This window comes from Mesoplodon bidens, assembly GCF_964165515.1.
Source record: "Mesoplodon bidens genome assembly, chromosome: X".
Lineage (NCBI taxonomy): Eukaryota > Metazoa > Chordata > Mammalia > Artiodactyla > Ziphiidae > Mesoplodon > Mesoplodon bidens.
In genome coordinates this window covers 112,714,067-112,732,423 of record NC_138163.1, presented here as the reverse complement: position 1 = coordinate 112,732,423, position 18,357 = coordinate 112,714,067, and the positions used below count along the sequence as shown (strand labels likewise).

The 18,357-nt window shown below is 40.2% G+C and overlaps 1 protein-coding gene across 2 annotated transcripts in view; it reads right to left on the bottom strand.

Annotated features, from left to right (window-relative positions):
* The window catches only part of DMD (dystrophin), a 2,087,389-nt gene that overhangs the window by 379,756 nt on the left and 1,689,276 nt on the right, over positions 1-18,357 (bottom strand). For both annotated transcript variants that reach the window (XM_081221405.1, XM_081221404.1), the window contains exon 56: positions 252-424. In XM_081221405.1, coding sequence (XP_081077531.1) covers positions 252-424 — 173 coding nt within the window. The remainder of the gene's footprint in view (positions 1-251; positions 425-18,357) is intronic.

The window sequence follows — 18,357 nt, the reverse complement described above, 5'->3', positions numbered from 1 at the left end:
TGTCTTAATAAGTATGTCTCCCGTGGTTATAACATAGCACCATTCTAATCTCATCTGAACCCTCAAGTATCATCTCCATACCGAGCAAATAAATGATTCATTTATTCAAAATAAAATAAATCATTCTGAAACTGGGGGATTTACGTAAACATATGAGATATTAGCTACTTGTGCTAGGAAAGTGAGGGGAACGTTGCCATTTTAATTCATTTCTGGCCTTTTTTTTGTTGTTGTTCCGGATCTTTTCTTACCTAATGTTGAGAGACTTTTTCCTCAGCTCGCTCCACTTGAAGTTCATGTTATCCAAACGTCTTTGTAACAGAACCGCATCATCAGAACCTTCCAGGGATCTCAGGATTTTTTGGCCATTTTCATCCAGGTTGTGATAGATATCTGTGTGAGCTTCGATTTCTCCTTGGAGGTCCTACAGGGCATCAGGAAGAAGAACACACGCAGAATTACCGAACAAAAGAGACCGGCTGTGACTGTGAATTTGGAGAACTGCAAAAAATAGAATATTAGTTAAAAAGGGATTTCAGTTGCTTCAACTAACAAGAAGATACACCTCCAGCTCACTTTTCTTGGTGTATCATCTCTTTATGTCGTTATGTGGATTGAAAGTGGGCATCTTATTAGGTATAATATATTCATTCCTTGAGATTATGAATCGCAACATAATACATTTATAACTTTATAAATTTCATAACTTATGTCTTCTAGTCCATGGAAAAAACACATTGTTTCATGGAAGTGATAGGAAGTAAAACTCCATGATAAAGTGCACCCCAGTGCCAATCACTGTATTACACTACGGGTTAAGTCATATTTTCCAAGCACATAGTGATCTGTAGAATTGACTCGGACCACAAAAGCATGGAGAGACTAATAAACAAGGCTGTACTTGGTCCATAGCACCAGCACATTAATGGGATTTGATCACAGGAGAGAATCTTCTTGACAATACACATTAAGTTCACCTTGGTAAAACAGCATCACACAATTATTACAGCACCAGACATTTATTAGTAAGACTTCCCATTTAAAATAACCATCACATTTTTAAGCTCAACAGGTGGAAAGTCCATAGGACTTTGATAAGAAGTGATGATTTCAACCTCATTTGTATATACACAGATCAAGAAAATTATCATAGTAGAGAATCTGACCTTTACATGGTATGTCTTCCTGTGTAACATTTTCAGCTTGAACCGGGGACTACAGCACTGATCCTGTTGCATAGCAATCCTGAGAAAACCCAGCGACTGAAAGAGCCCTGCTTTAAAATGCCAACTTTGCTTACATTCTGTTGACAGAATGAATTTCAGACCACAGGCCTCACCAGTCAATAATAATAAACAGCCACTTTGTACTCCTCACTAAACGGCAGCCAGGCCTGTGGATGTGGGAGGGACCTCAAAGAGAGGAGGCCTGGAATATGCAACTGATAGTTTATATTAAACAGCCAACTCTTCTTATCATTTTGCCATTATAAGCCAGAGACATTATAAATTCATTTTCTATATGTGTTTCCCTCCTTGTTCCCAGCAGAACGGTCAAAGCCAAAGGAACATTCCTCAGAGAGCTGCCGGGTACCAGCATTCCTTTCTGCCTACACAATGAATGGAGGCTTTGTACATTATCTGACTTGCTTTTAGAGATTTGTATGCTTCTGTTTAACAAGTTTAAAAATTCATTCTGAAGCTCCGAACAACTGGATTGATCTGTGTAACTAGAAAATTCCCCCCCCCGCCTTTCTAAAATTGAATTAAATTACTCTTCTAAAGTAAGGAAGGAAAAGTGGCAGCAATAACATGTTACAAAGTCTGAAGAAGTGGCCCGTGTTTTCAGTCGCAGCCTCTTAGATGCAGGGAGATGGACGATGAATGTCTCCTGTCACTATTTCTGGCAGCCAAAGTATCACCAGTGGACTCTAAAGAGAATTCTGTCTCATTCCCTTCGACTGGAAGACAGGAGGGGAATATGGATAAACCCCATCTGGAGTTGAAAGACTAGAAATACTAAAACATATCGAGGAGCATCTATCTTTATCCCATCAAAAACAGGCTTGTTTTGGAAGGAAATAGCCTGATTCTGAAACTAGCTGATGTGGTAGAAAACCAGTATTGGGCTTCTTGCTGAATGGAGCTTGATCAAATATATATCCAATTTATCTTTGTGTACCTACATGGAAAAACATACCCTGCTGAATTTGCTACTTCTTCAGTGAAAGAGAAAATTGAGGTTAATATATCTAAATAATTCAGGAATAAAACCCAAACAGATCCAAGTTATCAAGATAATGCCCCCACTTCTCTCTTTTACTTTACTTTTCTTCTTGTTGTATGTGGTTTGCTACCTACAACTTGGCCTCAGAGTACACACTTAAGGAATTAAGACCAAACCTTTTGTTGTCAACAAATTAAGATATCTTGACTAATACAATCAGCTTTCTACATTAGCATGCATATAAATTATAGTACATTTGAATTTTTATGTCCTGCATTTATAGCAGAGACCCAGGTTCAATCAATAGTTCCTTAAGATTATGTGTATCGTGAAGTCATCAATACTTTGCTGAATAAATGAGAGGTCTTCCCAAGCATAAATAGGATGTTGATTCATGAAATTTGCTAATTTTCATCTTTGCCACTTACGTTGCCCTGAATTTAAACATCTTTGTTGTATCATCGAGAAAGAAATGAATATAAAATTGATAAACCAGTGCTTGTTGAGGACTGGTTATTTGTCTAGCCTTAGCACTGTGGGAAATCTAAGAGGAAGGCAAGAGACAGTTATGCCTTTACTTTTTCGAAAATCTAGTACGCACTTTTTGTTTAAGTCATTCATATTATCAGCTACACGTTGAGAATTTCCTGCCAAACCTCATACGTACGTGGATTAAAATTTCTCCCCTTGGAAATTCAGAAGTAGCTGAAGTCAAGTCTTAGCATTGGCGGGAAGGTAGCTCTTAACTCAGTATTCCTTCTCTAGTTTACGATGGTAGCGTAGAGCAACAAATGACACATGTATAGTAAAGGGCTTTACCGTTTACAAAGCACTTACACATGTATCGTTTTACTTATTCCTACTCCTTACCCAGTGAAGTACATAATATTTTCTCTGTTTTACAGATGAGAGCACCGAGGCTCAGAGATGTTTAACTGACTTGCCAAAAGTGTTAAATGTGGGCAATGGATCCAGTTCTTTTGACTCTAGAAGATCTTAGGCTGTCTCCACACACCATTTGCTGCTGTAAGCACTGGCTATAACAGACAGTAGTTACTGAAGCTGAACAAGGCTACTGCTAACAAGAGGAAAAAACAACTACTGAGGTTAAAGGACACGGAAAGACGGCATTACTGATTTTGATTAAACTTTACCCACGTGGATTGATTTGTTCAAAATGAAAAATGGAATCCTGACTACCCTTTTCACTTTTCGTTTTGCAACTGGGCATCTGGGACCACCTGTGAGCAAAAATTATTTGCACTGAAAAAGTCTGCTACAAAATATCCCCGCTGCCAGAACAGAAATTCTCCCATCAGTAATTCACTCCTTTGTCTAAAAGAGTCATGTGAACATTACAGGAAGTAATGACCTGACATATCAGCATAAACATAGTTTGGCCATGCTCCTCTGGGCTGGCGGGCTGGCAGGGATTCCGTCAAGCTACAGGACTCAGGTAGGTTGCTCTAAAGTGGAGGTGAGTATCGGTGAGGACCATAAGGCTTTCTTTAGGAAGTTAGCCTGCTGTAGTGGAGATATTTTAGTACAAGTAGGCAGCATGAGTCCTAGGTGGGGAGGGAGACATTGACAGGGCACTTAGGAAGGAACACACTCATATTTGCATAAATTACCACGATGGCATTTATCCTAAGATTAACCTTAGACTCAGGGGCCCCAGAAAAGCAGGAGGTTAGGATGGAGAATCGAGTTCTCAGAGGAGACCCAATCTGGACAAAAAGTAATTTTCACAGATATTTTTAAGTAGTTTTATTACACTTCTGACCTAACTAGAAAAGATCACTCAAGCCTTAGTTGCTACAATCAATATAAGTTTTTTCTTCTTTTTGTGATTGTATTCTTTAGGAAGAACAAAAACTAATGAATAGGGAAAAAGGATTTGTTACGTAACAACAGAAGCAGCAGCAGCAGCAGCAGCAACAGCAACAACATATATAAGACTTCCTTTACAACAGACGCTGTCTAAAGCACTGTGTATACATGAGCTCATTTAATCCTCTCAGTAACTCTCTAGAGTGGGCATTATTAATATCTTCTCTTCACACATAAGAGAATGAAATTACAGAGAGGTCCAGTAAAAAATGCACAAGGTCACACAGCTAATAAACCATGCAGCGAAATTTCAAACCCAGGCCGTCAGACTCCAGGGACTGGGCTCTTACCCACTAGGCTATATCACCTCTGAGTCTTTTCCTATTAATTAAAAAATGTTTCCTATTAATAATACTCCTGCTTAAATTTCAGCAAATCTAGCACAAGGCAGACTAACATTGTTTCCAGTACTCAAAGAGTAACTTTACGGTCTTATTAATATGGAGACTGTTAAACATATCTAAAGTAGTGGACAGATATATCCAATAAAAGAGGGAGAGCATAAAATAATTGAGAAAATGGGTGCCAATGGAAAAATAATATGCAGCCCCTCCCTGCAGAAAGAGACATATAGCCTAGAGTTATGTATAATTATGGAGCAAATTTCAACCGTGAATATCAAGAAAGTTTAGATGCGAGGCAAGCAGTATGCTTATATGCTTACAAAGCAGTTTTAGGAGTAGGGAGTATTGTGTTTCCTGGAGAGCATTTTCAAATCTCACCATTCCTTCTTTTCTGAGCATCTAGCCTACTTCTGTCATAAGTCCCCTTTCTCAGCCTCCAGGGAAAACTAATGGGAAAGTGCAGTTAAACAGACATAATTCTAGTCTCTTCCCTCTCTTTCCCTTATTAGCTGCATAAGTGTAAAGACTCTTTAATCTCCTTGGCTTCACTAAATATTAAATAATAATACCTACCTGCTGGGTTATTTTGAATATTACATGGCATAATTTTTGTAAAATACTTTGAACATCATCTAGAACACAATAAGCCTTTAATAAATAATAGCTAATGTAAGGATTTCTATTATAAGAGAATCAGTGTGGGGAAAAAAGTGATAGAAATAGACTTTACAAAGTCATGGAACTTTGTCTGAGCCTTGAAGGATGGAGAGGATTGAGAAAGGTGAAGGGAAGAGGAAGAGGGTATTCCAAGTGAGAAAAGCCTGGAAATGGCAAAAACGTGGCAAGGAGTTTGGATTACGAGCAGGTACAATGAACTGCACGACCTGATTGGAATGGACAATGAGCGCTGAGAAGAAACAGGTAGAATATAGCCGATGTCCTTAAACTAAGTAGGATAAAGACCTTCTTCAGGAAGCTACTGAGAACAGAAGTTTATAAAGAAAAGTAAAGGACAAAGATGAGATTATTGATTAAATTTGTACCATCTCATTTAACAAGTAGAATGATCCATGGTGATCGAAAGTAGTAAGACAACCGGGGAAGAATATGAAAAGTCATGAAAGTCTTACTTTTGTAAGACGAAAAATAAAGAAGGAAGATGCCAAGAATTAGTTGCTGCTACACACCTCTTTTTATTATCCAAACAAATGGTTATGATACTATTCCAAAACATCAGGGATAATAGATTCCACATATTCTCTTTCCTATGTATATGGAATTATTTGTCTCTTAAAAAGAACTCATCAAATGATAACCTCGGGGCTTCCCTGGTGGCGCAGTGGTTGAGAGTCCGCCTGCCGATGCAGGGGATACGGGTTCGTGCCCCGGTCCGGGAAGATCCCACATGCTGCGGAGCGGCTGGGCCCGTGAGCCATGGCCGCTGAGCCTGCGCGTCCGGAGCCTGTGCTCCGCAACGGGAGAGGCCACACAGTGAGAGGCCCGCGTACTGAGAAAAAAAAAAAAAAAAAAGATAACTTCCTTATCTTGAATATAACTGAGGAGTAAGCAATAAAACAAACAAAAAGATGTAGGAAGAATAAATGACCAAATCTCCCCACAAAATTAATCATTACGGACACACCATCTCTAATCTTTTCTGAAAGCAATTAGTATGTGAATAATGATAAGGTCATTAGTTCCTCTTTACTGGTAATTTTTGCCTAATTCAAATAAGCTTAATAGTAAAAAAAAAAAAAAGAAAGAAAGAAAAGTGATGGTCCGATTTCTAAGAACTTAAAAGGTGAGAAACAGAAGATCCAAAATGGAGAGAAGTTATCCTTAAGGGCTAAACTGAGAGCAGCAAGAAGTGACACCTGACAGAGAACCAGAAAGGTGTAAAAGGAGCTGCAGGCACTCAGAGCTGACCAGGGTCACACAAGTGTGAAAACTAATAGCCCTACATATATTATTAGCCCTTGAAGGCATCACCTAACTTTAAAGCAAAGCAAAATAATTAATGTTAATGATCCTGAACAAGGCAGAAAAAGGCAGATTTATGTTCAGTGAACTCTAAGAAGAATGTAGTGTATGTAAAACTCTTTAAATGAATTTACCCAACGTAGTTATTCTGAAAAGGTGATGATGCTTTAAAGAAGTTAAATAAAACAAAAAAAAACATGCAAAAGTAAAACTCCCTTAGCTTGGTTACCCAACATGATTTGTTAAACATGGGCTCTAAATACTTGAGGTTTTGGAGTATACACACACACACACACACACACACACACAGTCCGTCATGAGAACAGAAATTGAGAGTAAATCTTTAGAAATGTTGATAGCAATCTAAAAATAAAAAGCATGGGCTTGCATTTTGTGTCTGGTTTTTGTAATTTTTAAAAGTAATTTATTGCGTGTTACAAAAGTATCAGTCTGTTATGGATTGGAAATTAAAACTAGGAAAAGCAAAACAGAATTATCCTTCCTAATGGATTTTTGAGAAGCACCCATATAAAGGAACTGGACCCACAATCTTGACTTTATAAGGATTCTAATCTAACCGCCAGAGGTTCCTAACTCGCACAGGAAATGCAGCTGGATACAGATTCACAGTGGGTGTGACTCCTTTTTTCTCTTCTATATGTGGCCATTGCAATTCTTTTAAAAGCAGGAGAGTTGTCATCCCGAGATAAACAAGAGTTAATTTGAGGACTGCCATTTGGCTTGGAGCCTGGTTGCTCTAGGTAGATAAGGAGTGTGTTTTCAGGTCCACTGCATCGCAATGCATCTTAAACGAGCAGCTATGGATTTAGGAGTCCACAGGCTTTGCTTTAAAAATGGCTGTTATTAAGGTCCTCAGAGACTATTATCCTGCGGGGTTTGTTGTCTTTGCTTTCATATCTTGTTCAAAAATTCTCACATTTAAGCACCAGAACAGTGGAGAGAAGGGATATGTTCTCCTGCCTCAGTACATTCCCAGGTGCAAAGCTTTACTTCAAAATCTAATCTTTAAAAATGCCCGGCCTAGGGTGGATTACCCCAGAGGAAACGGAGCAAAATCCCATTTGTCAGACTGCCTTAAGCAATCGCAAACTCCAGTAACACGCGATGCTTTCTCTTCTTGTCTGACCCTCTGGTTCACTCTATTCTGAAAATTACTTTTTTTAAAATTGAAGAGCTCATTTCAGATATACTAGATTGGATAAGGGACGTATCTTTTTGCTTCTGCATCTTGTTTTTCCTAGTTTCTCTTTATTCTGTCACAGTGCAAAAGAGTCTGCATACTTATTCATCACACAAACATGCATTAGGTACCTATTTTAACTCCCAGATTTCAATAGGAGCTGTGGGAATACATACGACGTAAGAAAGGTGGAGTCCCAGGCCTTAATTCCTGCCTTCACTCCTCCCGCCCTTCCTCCTCCCCTCCCTTCTTCTCTTTCCTTCCTCCCTCCCACTAATATTTAATATATTAGCACCCAGGTCTGCAGGGGTAAAAAAAAAAAAAACCCAAACCTCTGCCTTTTTGATGTTCACAGCATAAAAGGATAAAAGGAGAAATAAGATGAACGGGGGAGAAATATGGGAAACAGATAAACAAGTATTCAATAAAACAAGCAAATGCTCTGGAGGTAACAAATAGGGGGGCTACGATAAGAGTAATGGTGTACATATGGTGGTGACGAGTGCTCTTCGGTTATGGTGGTCAAGGAACATCTATGAGAGAAGGTTCAGTGTCAGCTGAGACTTGAAAGATGAGAAGACACCAGTTATAGGAAAACCCAAGGGCACAGAAGTCCACCCAAGTAAGAGGGCAGACCTTTGCATCAGCTCTGTGATAGGAAAGATCTTGGCTAAAACTTCCCGAGAAAGAAATGTGGCTGGAAATGAGGTAAGAGAGGCTTCAGATAACGTGGGGCCTTGAAGTCCCATGGTAAGGAGTTTGAATTTTATTTCGAGTGCAATGGAAAACAATAGAAGCTTTTAAAGCTGGGTAGTGACATGTTATCGTTTAGGCTTTAAATGAATCACTACATTGCTATGTGGAGCTTAACGAAGGCAGGAGAGGAAACAAAAAGACCAGTTAGAGGCCAGGGCCTCTAATCCAGGCAAGAGATAAAGGTGGCCTGGACTAGGGTGACTGTAGAAGGAGAGAAGTGGACTGATGTGAGATATAATTTGGATGTTGGATTTCTTACACATACTAATGGACTGGATGATGAGAATAAAGGAAAGGGATACCTCAATGGTAACTCCAAATTCTTGACTTGAACAACAGATGGTAGTGTCATTTACTGACATGGTGAAAGCCGTGGGAAGAGTCAGTTTTGTGTTCTAGTCACATGTCATGCTTTAAAATGACTGTGAATCATTCAGGTGGAGGTTTCAAATACATATGTGAAACTCAGAGCGGGGGTCTGGGCTGACTTTAAGAATTTGGGATCATCTGGCTTACTGATACTAAGACCATAGGAATGGGTAGGCATACTTAGGGAGAAAGAAGAGAGAGAGAAGAAAAAGGGCGCTTGGACCACGTCCTGAGGACTGCCAACATTCAGAGATTAGGTAGGGGTAGACCACCTAGCAAAGGAGACAGAAAAGGAGGAGCCAAAGAAGTAGGAGAAAAACTAAGGAATTATGGTGTCATAGCAACCAAGAGAGGAGGGGGGGTTTCAAAAAGAAAGGGGAAGGCAACAGTGTCAAACACTGTTAAGAGATTGGTTACATTATTAGAACAGAACATTGTCTGCTGGATTTGGCAACAAGAAAGGTCACTGGTCACCTTGATAAGAAGAGTTTCAGAGGAGAGGAAGAAACACAGATGTAAGAGTAAGAAGACTTAAGGAGGTTAACTGAACACACCGGAACTACTGAAAAGTTTACCAAGTTTAGGTGAAAAAAAAGATAGCACCTGAAGGGGGATGAAGGATCAAAGGGAGGGTTTGGGGGATGATTTTCTAACGTTTGTTTTATGTTTAGAGTTTATACTCTACGTGGGGAATCTGATTTGAAGCAGCCGAGGAAGAGCTACAAAGGTCCACATAACTAAAGTGTACATAAAGACATGAGTATGTCTTAAAGCCTGGAGTGGATGGGGGTAATTAACATAGATTGGGACAAAGTACTGCACAGTGGAAAGGGCCCAGTCTTTAGTGTCATAAGATCCCTTAAGATTCTGAAGTGCCTCCAGTGGCTAGTTATGTGACTTGGCACAAATTATAAAATACTTCAAAGCCTGTGTTTTTCCCACCATAAATAGGGCTAATAATATGTACCTTATAAGGTTTAGGCAAAGATTAGATGAAGTGATGTGGGTAGAGCATCTAAATGCTAACTTAATGCCTGGTCTACTGAGAGCTTTCATTAAAACTGTATCCCTCCGGACCCCTCTCCCCTTCCTCCATGACTCCAAGCTTGATAGCCAAGAAGACGTGGGGCCATTTCAAGGAAAATGAATACCAAATGCACAGGGATGAGAGCCAGAAATGTCGGCAGGATCTAAGAGGTAGTGGTGCTGTGAAGGGTCAACAACTGGGTTCAAAGGGTACAGAGTGGACATTGAGAGCTTTGAAAGCAGCCTGGAGATTATATGTGATCCTATAATGATAAGATCCCACTGCAGGTTCCAGTGCAGGCATGACATAGTCAAAAAAAAGGATTTGAAAATGATTATTTAGGGGGCAGTTTTCAGGGTAAATGGCAGCAGGGAGAGAATGGAAACAGGAAGTTTGGCTGACAGGCAGCCCCAGCCATTCATGAACCGAAATAGCGGTGGCTCCAGAAACAGAGAGGACGTAAGGAAGAGGGATGCTATGCTCCTGGAGTGCTCATAAATTATAGAAATAGCTGCATGTGTGACTCAATTTCATCCTTCTCTTGCTCTACCTTTGGAAGGTAGAATTCGGCCAAGTGATAACTACTCACAGAAGCATTTTAAAGATAAAAATGTTATTTTAAGTTTCATAAGGAGCAAGACAAACATTATACATGCTGTGTTTCCAACACATATGCACACACTCACCTCTTAGTGCCAAGTAAAGTACAATGACAAGGCTAAGGCATTGATACCAAAGCTGCATATAGGATCAGGACACTCCTACCTACAATATATCCTATTAGGCATCCCCAAAATATGCAGGAGTAAGTTTTAAAGGACACAAAATACTGAGAAAGGGTAGGTAGAGTAATACTGCATTGGATGTTTTTATAGTTAAGATGCCACAGACCCAGTGGGGAACTAATGTCTGTGTTCATTTGGCTTAGTATTTGAGTTACAAAAAAAGAATGGCAGGCCTTCATAATGTTGGTGACAGAAGATAAAATCAGTCCTTGGACAGGCTGAGTTTTCTTTTTTACTAATGTATCTAAAATTCATTTAAAAGACCCATACTGTGTTGCAATACTTTTTCAGATATTGTTATACTGCTTCATTGCTCATAATTGGGTGAGCACTAATTGGGTGAGCACTTCCTACACGAGACATCTTTCAGGAGATCACTGCCAATGGTCATCTTGAAAGGTCTTTATACGTAAGTTCTAGATTGCACATTTAATTCATAGAGACAACCACATACGAAATGTTGAGGGTACTTTCCATTTTGTATTATGTGCAGGAATCAGCCTGTTTGAAGATAACTATCCTTCTCTGAGAAAGACCAGATGGGCCTTTTCGACACTGCAACATTTATTATTGCAGAGCCATGATGGTGGTGGCGGGGGGGTGAGGGTGGAGTAGAGGGATGAAATGGGGCAGGAAACTAATACTTAACACCTCTTATAAATCCTTTACATCAACTCTGCAAAGTAGGCTTTCTCAGCCCCCAACTGAGGAAACTATAATTCGGAGAGATGAAATAACTTGTCCAAATCCCACAGCTCTCATGTGGCAGAAGCAGGATTACAGTACAGATCTGTCTGAATTTATATTCTTTTTTTTTACTGCACCCCCCATTCCTCCCCTACCTCTCAGATAGAAAGCAAGTGGATTCTGACTTGGGCTACAGGTAATGCAACACAATAATTAACTCATTAAGGCATATGTGAGCTATTTGGATTGAGAAACATATTGCAATGCTCTGAGTAGAATAGCTAGGCAACGGAATTATTCTCCAGCCAGGTATTAACTTATTTATTCCTCCTCAGTCAACTCAGAACTAACACCTTTCATCATGGTGAATGGCTCTAAACAAACAGAACACATTCTTATTCTTAAAATAGGCAACTATCTTTCCATGGACCAACACACATCTGGTTATGTTTATTTATACAAATTGTATTATGTATAGAGTTAAAAGTTAGAAAAGCACTTATTTCCTTAATCTCTTTGTCACAGAGCTATTTTTTTCCTCTAGAGAAACACTGTAGTTGAAGATTGTGTATTAGAAATAAGCAATTAGTTGATGTCAAGTCTCATCTTATCCCAACAGCAATCTGTGGGAAGGCAAGAACATATGGCAAAGTGCCACAATTATTTTTGATAATACACTAGAAATCATAAGAGCCATGTAGCTAATTTCCTCTGGCTTGTTTTAATTATAGATGTTGTAAATGCAGAACAACAACTTTATTCTATCTCCCACTCCCCAAAAAACCCTCATAATATCCTGCCACAACCACAAAACAATCCTGCACTGAAGTAATTGTTTAGGAAAGGTTAATGATGTAATAAATCTAAGACATTTCTATATTTTCTTTCACTTTAAATAGGAGGACAATTTCCAAGTAATTTACAAACACACATTGGACACAACTGTATTCATTTATGGGTACTCAGCCTAAAGCTTAGAAATATTACCTTTAAAATGAATTATAGGTTTCCATAAAGTTTGAATGTTAAAGAAGGTTCTAGAAAAAGGATGTTAACTCAAGTCCTGCTGACATAATTGGGTCTGATTCCCTGGTGTTCCTTGGTGAGTTAATTTCTATCTACTACCAAGTAGACCAAATTACTTCTTCTGGAGAGTGTAATGGTTCTTCTGTGCCTAGGGAGTTACTTCACCCTATTTAGCCTTCTTCTCTCATGGAATAGAGGGGATGGTGATGGGAGAGAACAATTACTCTTCCTTTAGTCTATAAGGGAAAGGAAAAAGCAAGGGTTAAGTAAGTGGACATTAATATAAAGGTAGGTAACACGGGCATATCTGCCAAAGGAAACATGACATAGATGAGAAAACTAAATTTAAAAAAGTATCTGGTAAAATATCTTGGGTACTTTTTTATTCCTGGAACCTACTGTGCTGAGCCCAGAAACTCATTCATGAGTTTTCTATTGTATACCTACTAATCCTTCCCAAAGCATTCAGTTCAGAACTGAACATCTTACTGAAGCAATCCCAGGGCATTCTAGGCCTTTGGCCATGAGACAATGCTTCTTTCATCTGAGAACATGTAGATTTAAAAAAGCTATCACTTCACCAAAGAAGACTTACAGATGGCCAAGAGGCACATGAAAAGATGTTCAACATCACTAATCATTAGAGAAATGCACATCAAAACTACAACGAGGTATCACCTCACACCGGTCAGAATGGCCATCATCACAAAATCTACAAACAATAAATGCTGGAGAGGGTGTGGAGAAAAGAGAACGCTCTTGCACTGTTGGTGGGAATGTAAATGGATACAGCCACTATGGAGGTTCCTTAAAAAACTAAAAACAGGATTACCATATGATCCAGGAATCCCACTACCGGGCATATACCTAGAGAAAACCATAATTCAAAAAGACACATGCACCCCAATGTTCACTGCAGCACTATTTACAATAGCCAGGTCATGGAAGCAACCTAAATGCCCATCGACAGATGAATGGATAAAGAAGATGTGGTACATATACATACAACGGAATATTACTCAGCCATAGAAAGGAACGAAATTGGGTCACTTGTTGAGACGTGGATGGATCTAGAGACTGTCATACAGAGTGAAGTAAGTCAGAAAGAGAAAAACAAATATCGTATATTAACGCATGTATGTGGAACCTAGAAAAATGGTGCAGATGAACCGGTTTGCAGTGCAGAAATTGAGAGACAGATGTAGAGCACAAACGTATGGACACCAAGGGGGAAAGCGGCAGGGGGCTGGTGGTGGTGGTGTGATGAATTGGGCAATTGGGATTGACATGTATACACTCATGTGTATAAAATTGATGACTAAAAATAAATAAATAAAATTGATGACTAATAAGAACCTGCTGTATAAAAAAATTAATAAAATTAAATTAAAAAAACAAACAGAAAAACACAGGCTGCTGGGTCCCAACCCTTGAGTTCATGATTCTGTAGGTCTGGAGGGGCGCTCAAGAAGTTGCATTCTAACAATTTCCCAGGTGATACTGACACTGCTACTCTAGGGATCACCCTCTGAGAATTAACCACTGGTCTAGCATAATGGTCCTTAATCTCCTGGAGGTCATGAATGCCTTTGTGAAAATAATGGATCCTCTCCTGAGAAACCTGCACAAATATTCATAAACACAAAATATGACCGATAATTTCATGGGCTTCTGAGACCCACTAAGAGGGACTGGAGAGCAGCAGCCTACCTCCACCTCCTAGAAATACAATGAATTAATGAAGACAACATATCTTTCAAGTACCATTTTAATAGAAAACTCTCAGGAAAAAGAACACATCAAAAATGTCACTAAAGGGCTTCCCTGGTGGCCCAGTGGTTAAGAATCCCCCTGCAATGCAGGGGACACGGGTTTGAGCCCTGGTCCGGGAAGATCCCACATGCCGCGGAGCAACTAAGCCCGTGTGCCACAACTACTGAGCCCGCGCTCTAGAGCCCGTGCTCCGCAACGAGAGAAGCCACCACAATGAGAAGCCCGCGCACCGCAACGAAGAGTAGCCCCACTTGCCGCAGCTAGAGAAAGCCCGCACGCAGCAACGAAGACCCAACGCTGCCAAAAATAAACAAATAAAATAAATAAATTTATTTTGTCAAAAGTCACTAAAATGTGATTTTTGCTTACTTATGCATCTTGGAATTAGTCATAGTGATCCCAGGCACAAAATGACTAGATTTGGGGAAGGGGCACACCAAGAGGCAGCCCTTGAGGGCTAGAAGGAAATTCCTGTCACTCTAACCACATTCAAGTAATCTGGCCCTTTCCCATTTTGCCCTGCCATCCGCTTGGGAAATAAATATCAAAGAAAAGAGGGGTTGGTGGGGAACATGATGGAAAAGGGGGGTGGGGCATTCAGCCAGGGGCCTGGGGAAAGACACGGAAGTTGGTACCTCTGGGAAAGCGTAGCTATGGCTCTAGGATCTCTGTCCAGTACCTCAGTGAACCAGTTCAAGATTGAAGAAAGAGATAATTAAGAATGTGCTTAAAAGGAAACCAAATCGGTTGTGCTACACAATGATAGGAGACAATCCCTGTTGGAGAGAAGGAACATTTTGACTTCACGCTTTACCTAAGAATCTTCCTCACATGCCTTCCATAACCCAGCAGTATAGATGTTTTTACATGACCCTGAAAAGAAAGCAGAGGTGTTCTTTATTTCATGCAAGGAAAGCCCTCGTTCCTTTAAAGAACCTCAGGCCTCTTCTGCCTACATACATGAAGTCAGCAACATGAGGCCAATATTGTATTATTAATCTTGGCAACTATAAATTCAAGTGATGGCTCTGAGGCTGGGAAACAAAGGCCCACTGAGCGGGAAAGCAGAACTCTGCCTTCAGCTTCTCGAAGAAGTGATACCGCTACAGGCAAAGCTCTCTGTAATCATCTGGGGGAAGTACACCTCTGAGTCAAAGAAGATTTTCTGCTACTGCACGGGACTGTTTTGCCTAAAGCCAGGAAAACTCTGTCTGATGATAACGTTTTAGCTGCTGATTCGTCACCTGCCTTCGATTCCTCTCAGCAGACTTTTATTGGGTCTCATCACGGGCACATTTACAGAGCAATTTCCATGATGATAAAATCTCTTCAAATGAGATTTAAAATGTAATTAAAGGGCAGATTTGAGGTGGTAAAGGAGTTGTTGTGCAGTGGCCATACATCATCATGCCATAGAGTGCTCATTCAGCTAGCCTATGGCATGACCCCAATTTTGCTCTGGTAAGATTACATGTTCTTGTTTCATGCTAATGGCTTGATTAGGGAAAATTAAAAAAAAAAAGAAAGATAAAACAGCCTCTCTACTGGAGAGACAAGTCCATGAATATGAGTTAGATTTTTGTACCCTCCTCCATTCATTCTGTATCTTAGACTTCAGAGGCTGCAAGAAACTCCTCGGATACAGAGGCGAACACTGACAAACTGACAGGTGAAAGCTGGAAGGATCTGCTTGCCTTGAGAAGTGGATCTCCGTAAATCCCAGGGCCTGTTCTCATGGTTTTAGGGGCAATCGCCTGAAAAGTGGAACCAAAGGTTATAGCTCCCTGAATGGATGAATGCTTGCTTCTGGAAAACTGCGTGGAGCCTGAGAAAGCAAGAAAATATTCCTTGAGCAGTCCATTTTTGAAACCTCAAAACTAACTGAGATTATTCTTTGCTATAAAATCAATATGATTTTAAGCTTTGGAATTTCCCAAACCCCCAAATATCTGGCCTACCCAGATCCAAAATCATAAGTATCCTCAATCATGGTATTTACCAAATGATATGAAATGATTTTTTTTACTGGGCTACTGGTTTATATTCTGACAGCCAATCATATAATATGACATGGAAATCATATTTTTTAAAACGCAGGGCAAAACAAAACTTTCAGAAGATCAGATTTCAGATCTAAGATCACAGTTAAATAACAGGCTGGAGGCACTCAGAAGAGGATTTGGGCCTTTTAAACACCATATGTTCATTACCTTCTCTTTTCAACATATCATGATATTCACAGGAAAAAAAATGCCATATAATGCCTGAGTTACACAGAGCACTGAGAGTTTCACTAATTTTTTTCTGTGCTCCTCTCTCTGCCTAAGTGAAATATTCCTTTGGGAACAACACTTTGTCTATGGAATCAAATTTATCTTTCTGATACTGGGAGTTACAAAACAACTCATGTGTTTTAAAGTATCACTAAATGTATCGAATTAAATTATAATTAGTAAACATAATTTGAGGGTCTTTAATTTAAAGATGATGACAAATTCTTGTCAACTAGTTACCATGCTTTTAAGTGTAATAATGTTTTCATAGACAAGAGTGAGATACTAGCAAAAATAACATGCATTTTTGAAGAGAAAATGGCGACTGTATCTTCGAAATAAAAGCAGCTTATATGTCTCTTTAGTCCAATAAAAATAAAAAACTCACAAGTTAATCTACAAGTTTCACCTCCCTTATCGAAGATGCAAGGCCTATTTTCAATTTGCTTTAATAGCAAACAATTCATGGAAAGTTTGATTTCACTATAACAATAACCTCTTTTAGCCAAATAACCCTTGTCAACCCCTGGATAAAATTTTCTGCCAAAGAATTCCCCTACTTCCCACTCACTACCAGAGAGAAAAGGCCTGAAGAGACGGCACCATCCTCTGTAGGACTGTTTGCCTGCACTCACTCAGTCAGCCAAGCTTCCACTGCCTGATTTCATTGCCATGGCAAGTCCTACAGGGTAACTTGGAGAGCAGCAACCTCTATTACTTCTCCAAACATCCCACTGCTTCCAATTACCAATTACCACTGATTTCCTGTTATGATCAGTAGCCTTCTTGAAACTGTTTTAAATGCAGAAGAGAAAATCCTAGGCAAAATGGGGAACAAAAAAGAGCTTCCGTGTTTCTGAAGAGTGGCATTGTGCCCGCGTGATTGTTTTTCATCAGTTTTGACTTCTCAGAGAGGTAGTATTTCTTTTCATTTATTCCTCTAGGCTGACATTTCTTTTCACCAAATAGTTAATGAGCATGGCGCAAATCTGGCATTGTTCCTTTTGACATCTTTACTCATGAAATAAGTAAAAGCAGTCCCCAACTTACAAAGAGTTCTGTAACCAAAAGTCATTCGCAAGTCAATGGTTCAGAGCCCCAAATTCAAATTTCCACAGAAACAACAGCTATATATGTTTGACACCACGATAGTCACAGCTATTTGACCTCAAACATGGATGATCTAAGTCGTTCTGATAGCACTACTTTGGGTTCTGTGATTTGAGAAGCATATACACCTTTTGGGGTACAAAAGGGAATGAAGTATGAAAAGAAAATATCTCTCTTTGAATCCTGACTCCGCCCAATGCAAAACAGTAAGCAAAAGACATCTGAGATGGGCATGACCGAAATGGGCATGTACCTGTCATTCCACCTCCTGGTGCCTGGTCATCTCTACCCCCCATATTTCCTCAGGTCCCCAATAATCCTTCTTTCCTACCTGTTAAAAACTGCACTCCCAGAGCATAGTCCAACCACTTTCACGTTCTGGGAGATTTTTACCTTTTAAAAAGAGGAAGCTGGCAGTGCGCTCGGCGGTCCCCCGATCTGTCTCTTGCTTCAACAGTGTTTGGACGGAACAGACCCAGGAATGCCCTTTGCTCCAGCCTCCGACCACCCTCCAACCTTTTTTTCCAGTTGCGACCTTCGCAATTAGCCAGTCAGCTATCCTTGGTCACCGGGACCGCCAACACCATATTTTGAGCTTAACTTCGTACGACTGATCCCCCACGAGCTCCCAGATTCATCAGAATGATTCCACCGAGGTGGAGGCCGCCGTCAACCGCCTGGTCAACATGCATCTGCGGGCCTCCTGCACCTACCTCTCTCTGGGCTCCTATTTCCACCGCCGCGACGCGGCTCTGGAGGGCCTGAGCCACTTTTTCCGCGAAGCGCCCGAGGGGAAGCGTGAGGGCGCCCAGCGTCTCTTGAAAATGAAAAAGCAGCGCGGCAGCCGCGCCCTCTTCCAGGACGTGCAGAAGCATCTCAGGATGAGTGGGGTGAAACCCAGGACGCTGTG